General features: G+C 41.6%; 1 protein-coding gene across 1 annotated transcript; it reads left to right on the plus strand.

The window, feature by feature from the left end:
- The first annotated feature begins 7,114 nt into the window (after window positions 1–7,114).
- On the plus strand, window positions 7,115–18,248 carry LOC147181901 (vimentin-like). The gene is made up of 9 exons (XM_086096229.1): window positions 7,115–7,715; window positions 9,059–9,119; window positions 13,562–13,657; window positions 13,796–13,960; window positions 15,954–16,079; window positions 16,153–16,373; window positions 17,602–17,645; window positions 17,715–17,800; window positions 17,873–18,248. Exons 1-9 carry the CDS (start codon window positions 7,132–7,134, stop codon window positions 17,912–17,914), a joined length of 1,425 nt encoding a protein of 474 aa, XP_085952355.1. The 5' UTR covers window positions 7,115–7,131; the 3' UTR covers window positions 17,915–18,248.
- The last annotated feature ends 630 nt before the right edge of the window (window positions 18,249–18,878 follow it).

Raw genomic sequence — 18,878 nt, forward strand, 5'->3', positions numbered from 1 at the left:
ACACTTATTATCCTGTAGAAAAGAATTCATAAAAGTAAATCTATACAGATATTCAGTTTCATTAAAATTACACTAATATGGGGTGTAAACATTCAGAATAACATATTCCATTCCATTACATGTTAACTAAAAGGGCTATACACCAGTCCACTCCAAGCCTGATTATATTTACACAAGAGTCAAGTCTTTTATTCCGGAGAAATGCTACTCCTCCAGGAATACGTCCTTGTATTATTCCATCACCAATGTTGACGCTAGACTCTTTAAATTATCATTCAATGAGTTTAATCCCTCTAGATCCTGTTTTGTCAGAAACGTCTCTTGCAAACACAGCAAATCACACAGTTCCAACAGGCGATCTACAACTATAAGACAAAAAAGACAAAACTATTGGTATACATTTGAGCAAAAATATTAAGGGAAGAAACACAAATCATAAAATGATAAAACATTACTCAAAAAGATGATAATTTTAGACAAAAACAAACAAATATTTGGAATAAAATGTAGAAGAAAGGCAAAAAATACATTAATTATTAGACAAATACAAAAAATAATATATATATATATATATATATATATATATATATATTAAAGTCAAAGTTAAAGCGTTAACTGATTAATTAATCACAAAAAATTATCGCATTAATCATGAATTAACGCAGATTAGTCGCACTATTAATTTTGACCATAGGTTATCCTTTAGCGTGACAGTGGATGGCTATGTTTAAGGTAGCTTTAGTTGTGTTTGAGCAATAAACCTAATTACATGCATTAAAGTAAAGCATTTAATAAATGTTTGGATATCACATTTTGAATATTTGTTCATGTCAAAATATTGGGGTCATTTTTTTCCCCAATTTAAATTATGCAAGTAATTAACCGATTAGAAAAAGAGGAGGATTAGCGTGTGCAGTGGATAAAAAAATGTTGAAGACGTCCTCATAACATTAAATGTCAAAAGAATTAACACATAACTTGGTGCTCTTCAAATTTGGCGGAATTTATTTTTTTTGATAAAAAAGCCTTTTTTGTTAATCGATTAATCATGATTGATCAAAATGCTAAAATATGATTAATCTGATTAAAAAATATCGTTTGACAGCTCTAATATATATATATGTATATATATATATATATATATATATATATATATATATATATATATATATATATATATATATATATATATATATATATATATATATATGGCAGATATAATAATAACCATTAGTCCATGCTGCCCCGAAAACAATTGTTTGCATCATTGAATTATTTACTTCACACTCAAGTGAAGGGTATGGTGCGGATGTCAGCTGCAGTTGACACCAGCTCAGGGTGGGTGATGCTCCCTGATGCTGTCTGACACATGCAATTGACATTTAATGTGAGAACCAATTGAGAAGGTTAACCCTTACGGTGCTAATGCTAATGCTGGAATATCAATCCACCCAGAGTGAGGGTGCAGTGAAGCTCCTCCTCCCTCACACCACCCATACATAAAAAGAGAGTGGGGGGTCATTATAAAGTGACCATTTTGGATTCCTTGCAAGGTTTTTGTCTGTCACTATGGTGATTTAGAGAAAAGCCCTCATTCATCTATTGTTGTTGCGTTTAAAAAAGTAGACCCTTAAAGACGCTCAAAATGAATACTCCGACATGAGAGAAAAAAACCTTCACTTTCCTGTTTAAAGATGGAAAAGAGGAATTCCATGTCATAATTGCCCATACATCACAAAAGCAACCGTGTTTAGCGGTACAGCTTTTGGATTTAGAGCCTTTTATATCCTCACATTTAGATTTCCTCTCACTTTGAAAGTGCTCAGGGCAGCCCCTTCTTCTTTCCATGTTTGAATAATGTTGGGGGTGATCACTATGACGACCGGGCACACGGGTGGGTGGTGATTCACCATCATGGGAGATGAAACAAAGGGTGGCTTTTTTTGCTGGCCCCAAGGATTGCGGCTTTTAAGTCACATCGCAGAAGAGAAGTAAAATGTGAAATTTCATGCAGATTTGACATGCCGTTTCCAGTCTTATGAGGTGCTATCAGAGGGGGGCGGGACAGTGGTAGTAGTATTATTATTATTAATAATAATAATAATAATAATAATGCATTAGATTTATATAGCGCTTTTCAAGCTGATACTTCACAATGGTTGCATTATTCATGCACTCACACATTCACACTCTGGTGGCAGTAAACTACATATGTAGCTACAGCTGCCCTAGGGTAGACTGACAGAAGCGTGGCTGCCAGTGTGCGCCTACTGCCCCTCCGATCACCACCAAACATTCGCACCATCCATACACCAGTGTTAGTGACACTGGAGGAAATGTGTCTTTCCCAATGGGCAAGTGACAGGGCAGGATGGTACTGGACAGGTCGTGAACCAGCGGTGTTCCAGGTGTGCAATGAGAGAGGTTTTAGGAAAGAATTTGAGTGTAAATGAGATGACAGTCCACAAAGATAAGGTAATCCCAAGGATTGTGTATCTCATAGAGTGGCCACACACACCAAGCGACTAAATCTCATCAGTGTGTGTCTCGGGAGACATGCCAAGGAATCAACACAGTGTAAAAAGCCAAATCCTGGCACAAATGTAACTGAATGTTCGTTGGGCGATGATTGAACAGTCGACAAAAACAAGTTCCTTCCCGCGCGGAATGAAAACAATTTGGCCCGAACAGTGACAACAGCAAACATCGGTGGGGGCCCGACAAACAATAATTAGCGCCGACTGTCTGCATTCTAGTCGCTGACAAGTCAGCAATACACAATCCCTGCCTGGCTGCTTCATAAAGAGGCCTGGGAGCAGGAATTTTTTACATCACCACCCCCCCCCCCCCAACACCCCCCTCTTGCTCCCTCCCTGCCTCCAAGTGAGTTGATCATGTGAATGTCCATTGTCACTTTCAGCAAAGGGGCTCCACTGTTTACTCAATTTTGAGACCCCCGGGTGCAAATTCTTACTTCTATGTTGTGTATTTTTAAACCACTTTTACAAGAGGCTGAGCAGCATTGTTTTTGTTTATGGAGCGAACTGGTGGCTAAAGAGTGAGAAAGCTTTCCTGTTGCTTACTTAATATGTGGGAACTTGGTATGCCTCTGTCCTGTACCGGAAAAATGCAAATTAAAATATATGTAATTTTTTTATTAGCTGCCCGCTACCCTCTTTCGGGTCCTGACCACCAGTCGAGAACCACTTTTACAGACAATAGCTAAAAATTTGGACTTACAGGTTTCCTTTGCTTTATTGTGTCATATTAAAATACACTCACCTCGGGCAGAACGGATGAGGCAGGGGACATTGAGTTCAAGTTGGCCACGTTCCGCGCCTCCATTGTTGAGGCGGCCGATCGGAGCTGTGGTCAAAAGGTGGTCGGTGCCTGTTGTGGCGGCAATCTTCGAACCTGCTGGTGGACACCAGTGGTAAGGGATGCTGTGTAGCTGAAGGAGGAGGCCTAACGGGCCTTATTGGCCTGTGGGACTTCGAGGGCAGCTGACAGGTTACCGGCTAGCCAAGCGGAATGTGGCTTCGGTGGTCGCTGAGGCAAAAACTAAGATATGGGGCCATGGAAAATGACTTCCGGACGGCTTCAAGGAAATTCTGGTCCACCATCCGGCGTCTCAGGAGAGGAAAGCAGTGCACCATCAACACTGTGTATAGTGGAGATGGGGTGCTGCTGACCTCGACTCAGGACATCGTGAGTCGGTGGAGAGCATACTTCGAAGACCTCCTACACGTCTTCCTTTGAGGAAGCAGAATCTGGGGACTCTGAGGTGGGCTCTCCTATCTCAGGGCCCGAGGTCACTGAGGTTGTTGGAAAGCTCCTCAGCGGCAGGGCCACGGGGGTGGATGAGATCTGCCTGGAGTTCCTAAAGGCTCTGGATGTTGTGGGGCTGTCGTGGTTGACACGCCTCTACAACATTGCGTGGACATCGGGGACAGTGCCTCTGGATTGGCAGACCGGGGTGGTGGTCCCCCTTTTTATATCTATAGAGGGATCACACTCCTCAGCCTTCCCGGTAAGGTCTATTCAGGGTTGCTGGAGAGGAGCGTCCGTCGGGAAGTTGAATCTCGGATTCAGGAGGCGCAGTGTGGTTTGTGTCCTGGCCGTGGAACAGTGGACCAGCTCTACACCCTCAGCACGGTCCTCGAGGGTGAGTGGGAGTTCGCCCAACCAGTCTACATGTGTTTTGTGGATTTGGAGAAGGCGTTCGACCGGGTCCCTCGGGAAGTCCTGTGGGAGGTGTTTCGGGAGTACGGGGTACCGAGCCCCCTGATACGGACTGTTCGGTCCCTGTACGACCGGTGTCAAAGTTTGGTCCGCATTGCGGGCAGTAAGTTGGATTTGTTTCCAGTGAGGGTTGGACTCCGCCAAGGCTGCCCTTTGTCACCGATTCTGTTCATAATTTTTATGGACAGAATTTCTAGGCGCAGCCGAGGCGTTGAGGGGGTCTGGTTTGGTGGCCTCAGCATTGCATCGCTACTTTTTGCAGATGATGTGGTGAGTCGAGCCGCTGCTCCTCCGCGTTGAGAGGAACCAGTTGAGGTGGCTCGAGCATCTGGTTTGGATGCCTCCTAGACGCCTCCCTGGAGAGGTGTTCTGGCATGTCTCACCGGCGGCAGGCCCCGGGGGACAACCCAGGACACGCTGGAGAGACTGTGTCTCTCGGCTGGCCTTCGAGCGCCTTGGGATCCCATCGGTGGAGCTGCTTGAAGTGGCTGGGGCGAGGGAAGTCTGGAACTCCTCCTAAGGCTGCTGCCCCCACGACCCGACCTTGGATAAGTGGCAGAAGATGGATGGATGGATTAAAATACACAGCATTGGCACAAACAGTTGATGTTAATTTACTCCAATTAAATGTCAGATTTTGTAGGCCACGCTTGCATTGAAAACAGGTGTTGCCATTTACAAGGCCTTGAGATGCTTGTCTTGTTGATTTATTTAAGGAACTATGTGACATGCATTATTATGCTTTGATACTGCTGTTTTGGTTAGCCACAAATAGGCTCAGTGGATCAACTTTTTTGATGTCTGTATACTGCATGAACAGTAGTCTGGAACCAGACTCATCGCTGTAACCAGCAGGTGTGTCTGGTCACTGTCGGCATCAAGCGCATTTCTGAGGCAGGGCAAACATTATCAGTGAAAAGATCCAATCAGCGAAAAGAGGACGTGATGTCTGATAAGTGGTATGAGTGGGAAGTCTGAAAGAGTAGGAAACACACGGACGTACATATGAATTATACTGTAAGTGTGTTTAAGCTCCTGTTAAGTGTCGCACACAACACCGTTTGATACAAGATACCGTGTAAGAACGTCATCTGGAGTGCAACAGCAGAGCAACGAGCTGGACCTGAGGCTGGGCCACTTGGGGGTTGGTTCCGGGCCACATGTGACCCACGGGCCGCTAATTAAATAGCACTGAACTATGGTAATAACAACTACCGGGAGTACGAGTGGTTTTCCGACAAATAAATGCCTACCCTAAATAAATGCCTGTCTAATTGGGGCAGGCATTGATTTTCCCTTCCAATTCTTTGGTCTGAGGTCCAACATTACGAGCTACATAGTTTTCTGGAACACATCATAACACCTCTGCACTGCACGCAAAGCATTGTCAAAAGTCCGATTGTGTAGGCAACGTTTGCATTTAAAGCAGTGGCTACCATTCACAATGATTAACACTTGAGTCACCTTATTTGTTCCTTTCTTATTTCGCACAAATGAAAAAACAAGTCCAGTAAGTAAAGTAAAGGATTCTATCATACTGACATTGCTAGAAGCCAAAAATCTGAAAAGTTTGCTTGAAAGAAACATTCTTTTTGGCTTGCAAGTGTGTTAAACTCATGTTTCGTCCAAAGACTATCAAGGCTATCAACTGGAGAGAAAGATGCCTGGCTAGGTTATTGTTAGCTCACTGTCACCAACCGCTTGACAACTCTTGACACTCATTTGTCGCAGCACTTATAGAGCGCCAATGCGTTTAGCCAAATGAGATTTAGACTAAAATGATGAGTGCAAACAGGAGCAGCAGCCTACCAGATCCAGAAGATGGCGCAGTATCAGAAAATAAAAAGCCCATTCATTTTCAAGATGTACTTGAAAAGATATACGTAATGTGAAGATTTGTGTTCACTATTTGTATATATTCCTGCCGTTTCACCCCATCAAATAAAGACAGATGCATGGGCCCCCTGAGATTTCCAACAGGCAACAGCCCCCCCAAAAATCTGATAAAAAAACTGATTAACGTTTTTTTCTTTCATTTAAAGCTAATGTTATTGTTTTAGCCCAAATTGATGCACATTTGGTTTTGAGTGCTCCCCCAATGAACGTGCCCAAAGAAATAAGATGGAAGAGCAAGCATTAGTAGCTCAACCTCTGATGTTGATTGGTTCACTTTGCTGTCTGTATTGTAAATGGATTAAAGGGTTGCTCCCTCTAGATTGTGGGCTAGTCTCTTGGGGTAAATGGCAAATAATAACAATTAAATAGCGCTGCATTGGCCCATCGGGCATCTGCCCTGTATACCAGCTGGCCAGTCCAGCCCTGCTGTCAAGTCAAAACAGGCTGTTGAGGTAGCAATTGAGAAGAGAGATGAGAGACAGGGTAGTCTGCATGCACAACAAGCGCACTCGCCTACTCATAATTAAGTGACAACTGTGTCAGGACTCAGGAGGGCATTACTATATACTGTATACCACAATAATTAGAGTTGGGTGTGGGATAATAGTAAATGTTGTCTCTTTGGAGAACACACACAGTCGATGGTGCTCTGCTTATTAGAAGTGGGCGGTCAAAACCAAAAATACTAGGGATGATTATTTCTAGTCCCAGTCAAGCCCTGCCCCTGCAGTACATGTGGTGGATCCCATGACTGTGTCTGCCTAAGGCCCCCAACTGACATAATACACCCCCAGTGGCACATTTTTTTTGGGGGGGGGGGGGGGGGTCTTGAATGCCGAATGAATAAATGTAGGAGGATACAGACCCTGAATGGGGTGCGGGGGAGAGGGGGAATTGGACCTAAGACGTGATTGGAGCTTCCACTGTCGCTCCAAACCACGTTGGTCATTTGCATAGGGAGGAGACTATAAATGCGCAGGCGCGAGTCCGAGGATGCTGTTGGGACTCCACGCAGCACAGACCCGAGGAAGCAGCATGTCTACTTTCAGAGCAGCACCTCCTCAGTCCTCCTACAGGAAGATGTTCGGCGGAGATAGAACCGTGAGAAGCATTTACTCTAGCCGGCAGTATTCCGCTCCTACGCGCTCGACCCGGGTGCTATCCTTCGGAGTGCCGGGCGGCGCCGGCGGCATGGTGTACGCCACCAAGACGCAGCGTCTGCGCAGCAGCAGCGCGGCCATGCCCCGGCTCGCCTCGGAGCAGCTGGACTTCACGCTGTCCGACGCCATCAACAGCGAGTTCATCGCCAACCGCACCAGCGAGAAGGCGCAGATGCAGTCACTTAATGACCGCTTCGCCAGCTACATCGAGAAGGTGCGCTTCCTAGAGCAGCAGAACAAGATCCTGCTGTCCGAGCTGGAGCAGCTCCGTGGCAAGGGCACGTCGCGAGTCGGCGACCTGTACGAGGACCAGATGCGGGAGCTTAGGCATCAGGTCGACCAGCTGAGCAACGAGAAGGCTCGGGTGGAGGTGCACCGGGACAACCTGGCCGACGACATCGGGAGGCTCAGAGACAAGTAGGCTCACTTACACGGTCACTTCATTAGGTACACTTCAAAGCAGCAAAAAGTCAAGCGGAAACTTTTTACCCCCCCCCCCCCCAAAAAAAGAAAAAAGACAATAAAAGACAACTTTGTTATGAGCAACGTCAAAATAAGGCAGCGTAGTAGGCCTTACGTATTCATCAAAAAACAATGTTTCTAGACCTAAAAAGTACATTTGTGAATCAGTTCATGTCTGTGTCATTAAACACTTGATGACCATTTACACAGCATGGTACCCAAGTGGATATGACATCCGCCTCAGAAGGTGTGGGTTCAAATCTGGGAGTTTGTTTGCTCTCCTTGTGCTTTGATTTTTCTTGGGTAGGCCTACTCTGGCTCCCTCCCAAGTTTCAAAAGCTTGGGGTAATTCAAGACTCTAAATTGTTTTTAGGTGTGAATGTGAGTGCACATATAGCTGTTTGTCAATACGCCCTGCAATTGATTGGCAAAATGTTTCCAAAATCAGCTGATCAAATGAATAGATGAACATTTTCACTGTGCCTATCGGAAAATAAAAACAAACTGGACTTTAATAATGATTCAATTCAATTAAATACAAATTGTACATAAATGTTTATATCCTTAAAGTCACATACAACTGAATAGTACATACATTTATTATGAATAGTACATACATTTATTAAGTTTGAATATTTACAAATGCGCTTAACTATATGTTAATGATTCAATTGAAATATTTAACACATACGATAAATAACATTTGTAACTAAACAAATGTTTGAAAACAAACAGTTGTAAACGATTTATTACAAAGTTGAAAGTCAAATACACTTGAGCTGCATTTCCAAAGAGAGAGAACACTGAGGCACTCAAAAGTAAAAGGCCTTTATTACAACATAGCCAGTTGATTCTAATGAAGGCCTACCAAGGCCGAAACGTGTTGGCAATTTTTAATCAACTGGCCATGTTAAGGCCTTTTATTGGAACACCTTTGAGTGCCTCAGTTTTCTCTCTTCTTGGAAATGCTTTGCGAATCCCTCCACTGAAGAGCACCAAAGACACACTTTTTTTTTTTTAATCCAACATATCCTAGCAACGCTCCTGCATGCTCTGATTTTTTACACTTGAGCTGTATTTAACAAATGTTATGTACTGGATTAGAAACAAGTTTTAAGTCACTAACACTATGCAGTTTGAATACTTAAATAAGTGATTCTATGCATACCAATAGTGGGAACTTGTGTACCATCCTTGTGTATCTCAACACGAGACCCCAAAACTTTCTCTCTCCAAAACGCCCCATCCCCGGAAAATTTGTTCAAATTCCTTGTCTAATGTATCCTCTGTCATGCCAGGTTGCAAGATGAGATGTCCCTGAGGGAAGAGGCCGATGCAAACATGCAGAGCTTCCGACAGGTAACAAACAGTATGATCCGAACCATTGCACTATACACGCACTGCATGTTTTAACAATTTATACCTAAGTGCACTTCCACAGTTCCATTGTAAGGTGATTTAAAACTGATGCTGACATACTAAATGGTCACAAGTCTCCCATTCGTCCCTATGACTGTCTCGTTTCACCCCGACTAGACAGGAATGTGCCCCTGTGGTGGCAAAACAGCGGATTGTAGCCATGATCCCAAACAGCCGAAGAGCAGAGCCCGCTTGGACAAGACAGGGTTGAATGCTCGGCTGGTTGGCTCGGACTGTTGGGTTCAATCAGGCCTACAAGGAGAGGAGCTCTTTTTAAGTCTGACTGGTCATGCTGAATGAGCCGGACTCGGCCAACAACAGTGTGGGTCCGATGTGGTTATCAGAGCGAGAGAGCAAGCCACCGTGAGATCCTACCGCCTGGCAATGGCAGCCATTACGTGTAGGGGATTAATGTCAAGTCAATGGCATCATGATGATGAGTCATGCAAGTAATACCCACAATATCACGTAGGGGCCTCACAGCCCTGTTTTCATGGCAAATCCTCAAAATGATCATCATTCGTTGACGCCATGCTGCGGCCGCATGAAGTTGATACCAGATTCTGATCGGGTCTCATTTTGAGTCAGAATTCACCAAACGTACAAGGCTGGGAATTTACCCAAAATAGCGGTTTCAAACCAAAATGCGGTTTTGTGCATGGGTCCATAAACTTTTTTTGTGCAATCTGTTGTGATGGACATGTCCATCTAATTTTGCGTTGATTGGTAAAACTGGTAATGGAGGGCTACATTTTTTCAAATCATTTTTCATGGCTAATCCATGCCATGATTTGCCCATATTTAATGGCATCAGAAAATACAGTAAGTTTAGCCATTGTCATCACCCATCTGTCCAGACCTGCTTCCAAATGGGGGTGATTTGAATGTAGGAGTTTGCCCTTGAATTCACACCCAAAATGGCAGCTTCAAAGCAAAATAGTTGACTTTTGTCTTATAACAGGGATCTAATGCATGTCTCCTTGATTTTTTTCCTGTGTCTTGTAATGATAGATATGTCTACTGAAACCCATGTTTAAGTTGCTGTCATTTAACCTTTATTTATCCAGATAAGACAATTTGAGAAGAGATTCCTGTTTACAATGCCGACTTGGCCACAAACAGCAGATTAAAACAGCAATTATACAACAAACTGTCTGATGGTATATACTTATACTGTATTTATATAATACATTACATCATAGAATATGTTAAGTTTTATAACAGGCTACAAACCGGTGCGACGATCATGTACAGTATCCCTCCCTAAGTTTTTAAATGATGACATTGGAATGAATAAGGCAAGTTTATTGTTTGTTGCACAGTGTCGTAGTCGCTTGGGGCATACATTTAAAAATAAAATCAACCAAAACTAGTGTGGGCTACTTTGGTAACAAAGACATTAATAAAATGCTACAAAGAAAACTGCGGGTGGTAGTATGCATAGTGACCAGAGGGTGAAGCTAGGGTGAGGCCATGCCAATGAATGTTATAGATAAACATGGACCAGTGAATTTGTCTGTAAGAGTCAAGAGAGGGCCAACCAACCAGACTTTTAAAAAGTGAGCCTTACATTTATAAAGGCAAAAGTCATGTATTGTACTGTACTGTATTGGATGCCACTGGATTGACACCTAACGCTGTGGACAGTGTATGTCATTTACAAGGAGCCCAGCGGCAAAATTCGCAACACATTTCATCCATGAACGGACCAATACATTTGGAGGGGAAGGGAATTATGAACAGTAGACCAGCTGAACTTTGAGGTCCAGAGGCTCTTTGAATGCTGGTCCCATGATAAATTGAATTGAAATCGATTGAATGCCATTGGTTAATTCTGAACACAGCCACATCTACAGTTATAAGAGGGTGTGCACACTTGTGCAAACATCTCAGTAATTGATTTCTGTGAAAATATTTGTATTTTTCAGTTGTATAGGTTGGTCATATTAATAAGGGAAAAGTTTAGCAATTATCTTGGTGTAATATGACCAGGTGTTTGTAGACACATATACATATAGTATATACGGTTACTTTGGCAAAACATCTGTAGTGGATGCTTGCGTGGGCAGCCCATACACATTGTTGTATAAGAATGGCAGGAAGGAATTTGGTGTGACATGCCAACAATGAGGCATTCGCTGCCTGCACGCTGGCCCGCTCAGTCAGGCAGACAGTCACCCTCCTAGCCGCAGACCGTTTGAGATACCCCGGCTGAATAGTGCGCTTTGTTTGTGGCATTAGCGCCAGGCAAAGCCGCTTCATTTGCTGATACCTCATTTGATGACCTGCCAACGTCCGGAGGACAAAGCTTGGCAGTGTGGCGTCACCATGAGAACTCTGAAACAAACGCTAATTGATAATGGACAATGCCATGTTTTTATCCTCAGGTGAGCCATGCAAGGTTGCTAAATTAAGCCATTACAGGTTTAGAGGAAAGTTTGTTCGGAAATGAGATTTGGTAGGCTGTAGAGATCGGACTCGTACCCTAAATCCAGAATTGATATTTGTGTTGCTGCCAGTGAATGACTTTCAAATCTGTCTACAAATCTATATCGTCCTGTGGTTTTTCTTTTTTAAGACAAAAAAAGGTTGTGCTTTACCTTGACTAGTTTCGGCGACGACTGCTGCCTTCCTCAGAAGCTGTCAAACTGACAGTTGTGACGTGTCTTATCAGTTTCTGAGGAAGGCCGCAGTCGTCGCCAAAACTAGTCAAGGTAAATCACCTTTTTTGTCTTAAAAAAAGAAAAAACACAGGACAAATTTCAAATGGATTTGAATGGGTCACTTAAAAAAAAAACAAAGCATCAAAGTCTAACAAATGAAAAATCCAATGTGATCAAGATGGAGTTTACATAATAGCGCTTCACATAATGTACACCATATGGTACCTAAAGCGCTTTACAAAGCCGCACATTTGCTTCTTTGAAAACATATCTATTGAACTGGCTGCCACTTCTACCTCCAGAAAAGTGTTTTTTTTCTTCAGTTTGAAATGGCTTACTTAAACTAGTACCCCTCGCCGTACCGGGAACAACGAAAGGATCAGTGTTGGGTTCCGTTAATGTTGTCTGACTGGGCAGTGCCATGCTACAGATAAGATAGCTAGCAGGGGCGATGTCTGTCTGTAGCACAATTTGGCAAAGTCTCTTTGTTTGTTGCTATGACGGCGTGAGAGGCCAACAGCAAAGTAAAAACAGAATCATTATAGACTGCTGAGATGGGTTTCATTGACTGTGTAACGGAGCACCTTTGAACGTCTATTCTACAGCATTTACTTTTTAATCCATAAAAACCTAGATATCCCCTCTCCAGTCACCCTGTCCAGCACTTACAGGGTTCTGGGGAGTTCCCAGGCCCCTGCCGAGGTCTATCATGCCCTTGTATATTAGTAGAAAATTCAGCCCCCAAAATCAAATGTAATAGCATAATGTATCATCATGTTTAGACCCACAAAAAAGTCTCAAGAATCAATTCAATGCCTGGAAAAACAAAAGAATGTATCCATTTCATTTCATTTCGACCATTTATAAAGCAATTCGTCCTAGAGATCTGAAATATCTGATATCAAATTTGGTTGGCAGGTAAAAAAAAGTCTCAAGAACCTCTCACCTTTCTTTATTTGTTTGCCATTTGAGATTGTATCCACTTGCTACTCAGTTTTAACCCCATAAACTAGTGGTTCTCAAACTTTTATTTATTTTATTATTATTTTTTATAGAAAGTACTACCTCAATAAAATACCACCATGATCATCAAAATGAAAATACAGTAGTGTAGTAGAAGTGTTCATCAAAAACAAGGTTTGTCTGTTAAGCCATTGCAACATTATGCACACTTTAGTTTGAACATTAATACTGTGCTCAAATATAGGAAAATAAACCTATAACTAAAAAATCTAATAAAATGTATTACTATGCACTGTTCTGTATTTTTTTTTTTTAAAGTTGAACCCAAACTAGTGTAAAATTAAGCAGTCTTAACATTTAATTCAGTGATTCTGTCACATACCATAAGAGGGAGTCAGTGCACCACTAGTGACTTTTGTACCACATTTTGTGAATCACTGAAAAAGACAAATGGGCAAGGCTAAATTATTGAACATTTAAGTTATTATCATCTGTGTGTATGGAGATGTCGACTCAGTTTGTTGACTCGCCATAAAAAGCAAAGGAACTCCCTATAACTCAATTTCACAAGGTCTAAGCTGGACCAAACGTCTTGTGTGTGATGAAAGTCACCACAATTTTGCAGGATAGCTGTGTAAAGGACGCTGGAAGGCATCCAGCATGAGTTTATTTTTCCCCCCGGTGTCAGCAAAGATGCAATATATAATTCATGTCACCTTCAAAAGTCCGCTTACTAAGTCAGTTGTGGGCGTGCAGGATGTGGACAACGCTGCCCTCACCAGACTGGACCTAGAGAGGAAGGTGGAGTCCCTCCAGGAGGAAATTGACTTCCTCAAGAAGCTGCATGATGAGGTAAGCCTCTTTTTTTGTGTGACTACTGAGGAAATGCTGCCCACATACTATAAAGGGATCTATTGTTTAGTGGTCAGCTTAAATAGATTTTTGCTGATGAGAAATTAGCACATACCGGCTCTATGGCGTCTGTAACAGGAAATGCTTGAGCTGCAGAACCAGATCCACATTCAGCAGCACGTGCAGGTGGATATGGATGTGGCCAAGCCGGACCTGACGGCCGCTCTGAGGGACGTCCGCCTGCAGTATGAGAACCTGGCCTCCAAAAACATCCAGGAGTCTGAGGATTGGTACAAGTCCAAGGTTAGGATTGTAGACCAGAAACCTAAAACAGTCGTCATTTTTTCAAAGAATTTGTGGAATTTTGCCAGAGTAAAGTTGTGTACAGTCTGACCTCGCTATATTACTATTCACTTTTTGAGGCTTCACTTCATTCCAGAAATCACAACTGTCTTAAATTACACAAATGCAAGTCCATGCTAAAGGATACATCGTTACCACCCATAGAAGGGTAGAACAGCCGCTGGTACACTTTTAATCGCTTTATGTTGAATCACTCAACACGCAGCGTGGCTAACGGCCAATTAACGGCCCCATAACACTCAACAGAACAGGTACTTAAGTCACACACTTTCAATTACACTCACAAATACAGTACTGTAAAAGCAGACACAACTTGAAAGACCAGACTAAAAACAGAGATCTTAACATACGACAGGACATGACACAAGAATTGGTGGAATTTTACTAGAATGAAGTCTATACATAGTATACAGTGATAGATTCCACAAATTTGCAGATTTCCCTCCACCATTACTCATGCAATGCACTCTAAAAAGAGAATTGTTGAACCAATTTAAGATTACAAATTGAATTGTTGAAAAACTTTAAAAACATTTTTTTAATTGGTAACAACAATTGAATTAAATTAGTCCAAAGTGAAATAAAGTGTTCCTTCGCTATAACGCGGTTCACTTTTTGCGGCCTCGCTGTATCGCGGATATTTTTAAGTGCATTTTTTTTAACAGTAATGTAACTATTTTATAACATTTAGGAAGGTTTTAACATTGACATCCGTTTAAACAAAAGCGAAGTGTGAGAAAAATGTAAATGCCTCGATGAGAAAAGTGTCTAAACTGTGTGGTGAGGGGTTTTAGAGCCTTAAAACATTTATAATAAATATAAAACAAAGCTAACTACTTCGTGGATTTCATTTATTGCGGGTATTTTTTTGGAACCTAACCCCAGTGGAAAACGTGGTAACACTGTATATTAAGTTTAATTGATTATGAGTTCATTAAACTTAATACTTTAGATTGCAGTCACTTTGGATTAACTAAATTCAGGTGAATATATTAAATGTAATGAACTCATAACTAATTAAACTTAATATATTCACTTTGGACTAAATTCAATCATGTGTTTCCAACTGATTGGGCAACAATTTAATTTGTAATTTTAAATGGGTTCAACAATTCTCTTTTTAGAGTGTAAGCTACCTACTTGCAGTTTTTGTTCTCAGGCCAAAGCCATGTCTAAAACAAATATTGCCGTGGCGCCATCTTTGCAGCAGGGTACGAGAAAAGTACACATACTATGTAAAGTGTTGCCCACTCGGCATCCATTGCAGCCTGGTCATCCTGGATGGGGGATTTCCACATTTGCGGCCCCTTCTCAAGGGTTCCTAATTTTCCCATGCTGGGGTTTTATGAGTTTTTCCCTTGCCCTGTTGTGGTTAGATCAGGGGATGTCATTAATATTTGTCAACTGGGTGTGTTAAACCCTTTGAGATTATTTTGTGATTAAGGGCTGTATGAATAAACTTGATTTGACAAGAATAACGTTGCATACTAGAAGCTAGAAGTATTAACTTAACACGTATGTCTTATTTTCTAAAAAACAACAAAAAAAGCCAAAAACAAGAAAAACCTTGCTTTGAAGCCTTTTTTAATAACGTAAAAATTGCAAAAACAAAGTTGTCATTTTAGCAGGAGAAAACTCAGAATGTTAGGCCTACTTTTTCTATTCCTACTGTGTATTCTTGTAATACTAACGTCTAACTCTCTTAACATTTAAACATTTTTTTTTTTTTGCCATTTAAATGTTTAGTTTCTGAAGCATAAATAGAGGGCTATACAGAAAAGCTAGTTTATACTGGCCCCTGTAGGAACAAGGGAATACTGCAGTTTAAATTGCTCTCATAAAAATCAAGAGCATGTTTCTTTTAACGCTATTTCATGCCCATATCACATCTTTCATTATTTACGGTCTTCTTAACTGTATGCTTTCCTCTCAGTTTAACGATCTCACTGAAGCGGCAGCCCGCAACAACGAAGCTCTGAGGCTGGCCAAGCAGGAGAGCAACGACTACAGACGCCAGGTTCAGGCTCTCACCTGTGAGGTGGATGCCCTCAAGGGAACCGTGAGTAACCATGTATCATTACCTACCATCAGGCTTACAATGGGAGCACCAACGCTCACTCCCTTCTCCCCAGAACGAGTCGATGGAGCGGCAGATGCGAGAGATGGAGGACAACTTCTCCGCGGAGACGGCGGGCTATCAAGACACGGTTGCTCGCCTGGAGGATGACATTCACAACATGAAGGACGAGATGGCTCGCCACCTGCGCGAGTACCAGGACCTCCTCAATGTCAAGATGGCCCTGGACATCGAGATCGCCACCTATAGGAAGCTGCTGGAAGGAGAGGAGAGCAGGTGACCATGTTTAATTCACTGTATTTCATTTTTTTCTTCTTGTAGTTGTGCATTTTGCATCCGATATTGTACTGATGCATATTTTTTGGCAGATATTTAGGCATTTTCTTAGAATATTTATATCAATTTAAACAAAATATTTGTGTATTACTCCTGTAAAAGTTTAGCATTTTTTCAAAGGTGCTGCTTCCCCCCTCATACATTTTGTATATTACGATGGCGTATTAGGGCCATGTATAAATATATATTTTTTAGAGGGCGGGGGCAATGTTTCGCAAAAAAAAAGTCACAAATTTACTTTATACTTTATAAAGTAGCAAATTTGCGACTTTATATAGTGGCAGATTTGCGAGAAAAAAACCCTCAACAACTTACAAGAAATACACATAGCGTACTACTCGACTGTTTGTGCCAGTACTTTTTGGTCGGGTTTCCAAATAAGGAGATAGTAATTGCTTTAGCATAGATTAACCATATATTAAGCATTCGTTCTTTGAACCGTTGTGTACAGCCACTGGCCAGCGAAAAAGACGCCTCACTTTGTAAAGGTCTACACCCGGACGATCAAGCATTTAAGTTACTTTGTTAAAATGGATATTTGCTTGTGCAATTATGTTTCCAGAATTATTATTTACACATTCATACATTTTGGTATTTTTTTGTACAGGTATCTAAGTTGTTGTGTCAAATCTGCTGCTCTCCATCATTCACTTTATCTATGGTATGCTAGCATCTGATTGGATAGTGTTAGCCAGCTGATGGGGGATCAGGAAGTGTTGTCGCTCTGGCTGCGGTGAATGACGAGTATTGTCGCTCTGGCTGCGGTGAATGACGAGTAAAGTTTTCATTTAAGAATGAATCCGTCTCCATCGTGCCTTTTCATTTTATAAACAGTGTCCCATTAACCACCATTGAATCCTCACATGATTAGACTATAGCTACGCTATGCGTATTTCTCCTAAATTTCTGAGTTTTTTTCTCGCAAATCTGCCACTTTTTAAACTCGCAAATTTGCAAGTTTATAAAGTGGCAAATTTGCGAGTTTTTTTCTCGGAATATTGCCCTCGCCCTCTAAAATAAATATATATACTGTATATATATATTTTCAAATTGTAAGCAGAATGTAGAAGCTAAATACAATTTTTGCCTACCACATCTAACATGGGCACTGTGTCATTATAATCACTTGCATAAGGTGTATTTTAACAAATGTTTTCCTTATTTCCAGAATCTCCACTCCAATGCTGAACTTCTCCTCTCTCAATTTGAGAGGTAAATTTACTTTGACACATTTTTGCACCATTAATATGGCTTGGATGATTAACATTGCAATCTTTACAGAAACCATGATTGATTACAAACCTCAAGTGGAAACCGCAACCACCAAGAAGGTTCTCATCAAGACCATCGAGACCAGAGACGGTCAGGTACAAGACACGCGTTCTTCATGATGACTTTCAAATGAAGCTTTACGTTGACTCTAATATGTCTGCATTCAGGTGATCAACGAGTCGACCCAGAACCACGATGACATGGAGTAATAAGGCCCTTGCTGAAAACAAAACACACAAACAATATGAAGATGTTCACTGGCTCTGCACTCAATGACACACATAGCTTTGCAAAGTGCCTTTTATATGTCATGATTTGGTAAGCTAGTTAGTTTGAAATCTGATGTATTTAGCTTCCATTTCTGTTCTTTTATGTCTCAGACACAATAATTAACAATAAAAACAGCGCTACTTTACACACATACTGTAGTCATGCAAAACATCTCACCTAGAGTCAAGCTTTTGATAATTCAGTACGCACACGACCAAACACTAAACACGTCACCATTGCCTTGTATTCAGCAATAAACTAATAAGACTGTGAGCGAGGTGTGATGCTTCTGTGGTGAACTTTCATTGTCAAATGCTAATAATAAATGAACTAGTCATCAAGCACGCTCACATTTTCCTTAGCAAGTGTTCCTAATGGACTCCTACCTCATTAACACCTGTCTTTTCCCCCGTGTCATGTCAAAATGTGTTGAATAACTTAATGACGACTGAACTGAACAAGAGGCGTGACAGCCTGCTGAAAAGCTAGGAAGCGAGCAATATGAAAATTGCATGGTTTGCAGTTATATCATTTTTATCTCGCTGTACTAACCACGTAAAGCGTAGAAGAAGAAACTCACAAACCCTAACCATCAAAAGAAAGAAAAATCTGTTAATATGCACATCCACGGTTTCCCGAAACATGAGTATGCGGTGGTCCACTGTAATTCATTTCAGCCTCCCCTCCAAATAAACCACATTTTTGTAATGTGTTTTTAATTTTAAAAAGGAACACAGAGGACTCAGGTTGTTTAATACCACTCACAGTTGAAGTTTACTGTCAAGTGAACATAAAACAAAGATAATTAAGCCTTGCAGATTTAGAATTTAAGAATGGCCTGCTCGTTCAATGCTAACATAATAAACAAAAACAGCAAATGGCATCCTAGCATTTACTATCAAT

This window comes from Leptonotus elevatus, chromosome 1, assembly GCF_054856555.1.
Source record: "Leptonotus elevatus isolate MCC_2025b chromosome 1, RoL_Lele_1.0, whole genome shotgun sequence".
NCBI classification, from domain to species: Eukaryota; Metazoa; Chordata; class Actinopteri; order Syngnathiformes; family Syngnathidae; genus Leptonotus; species Leptonotus elevatus.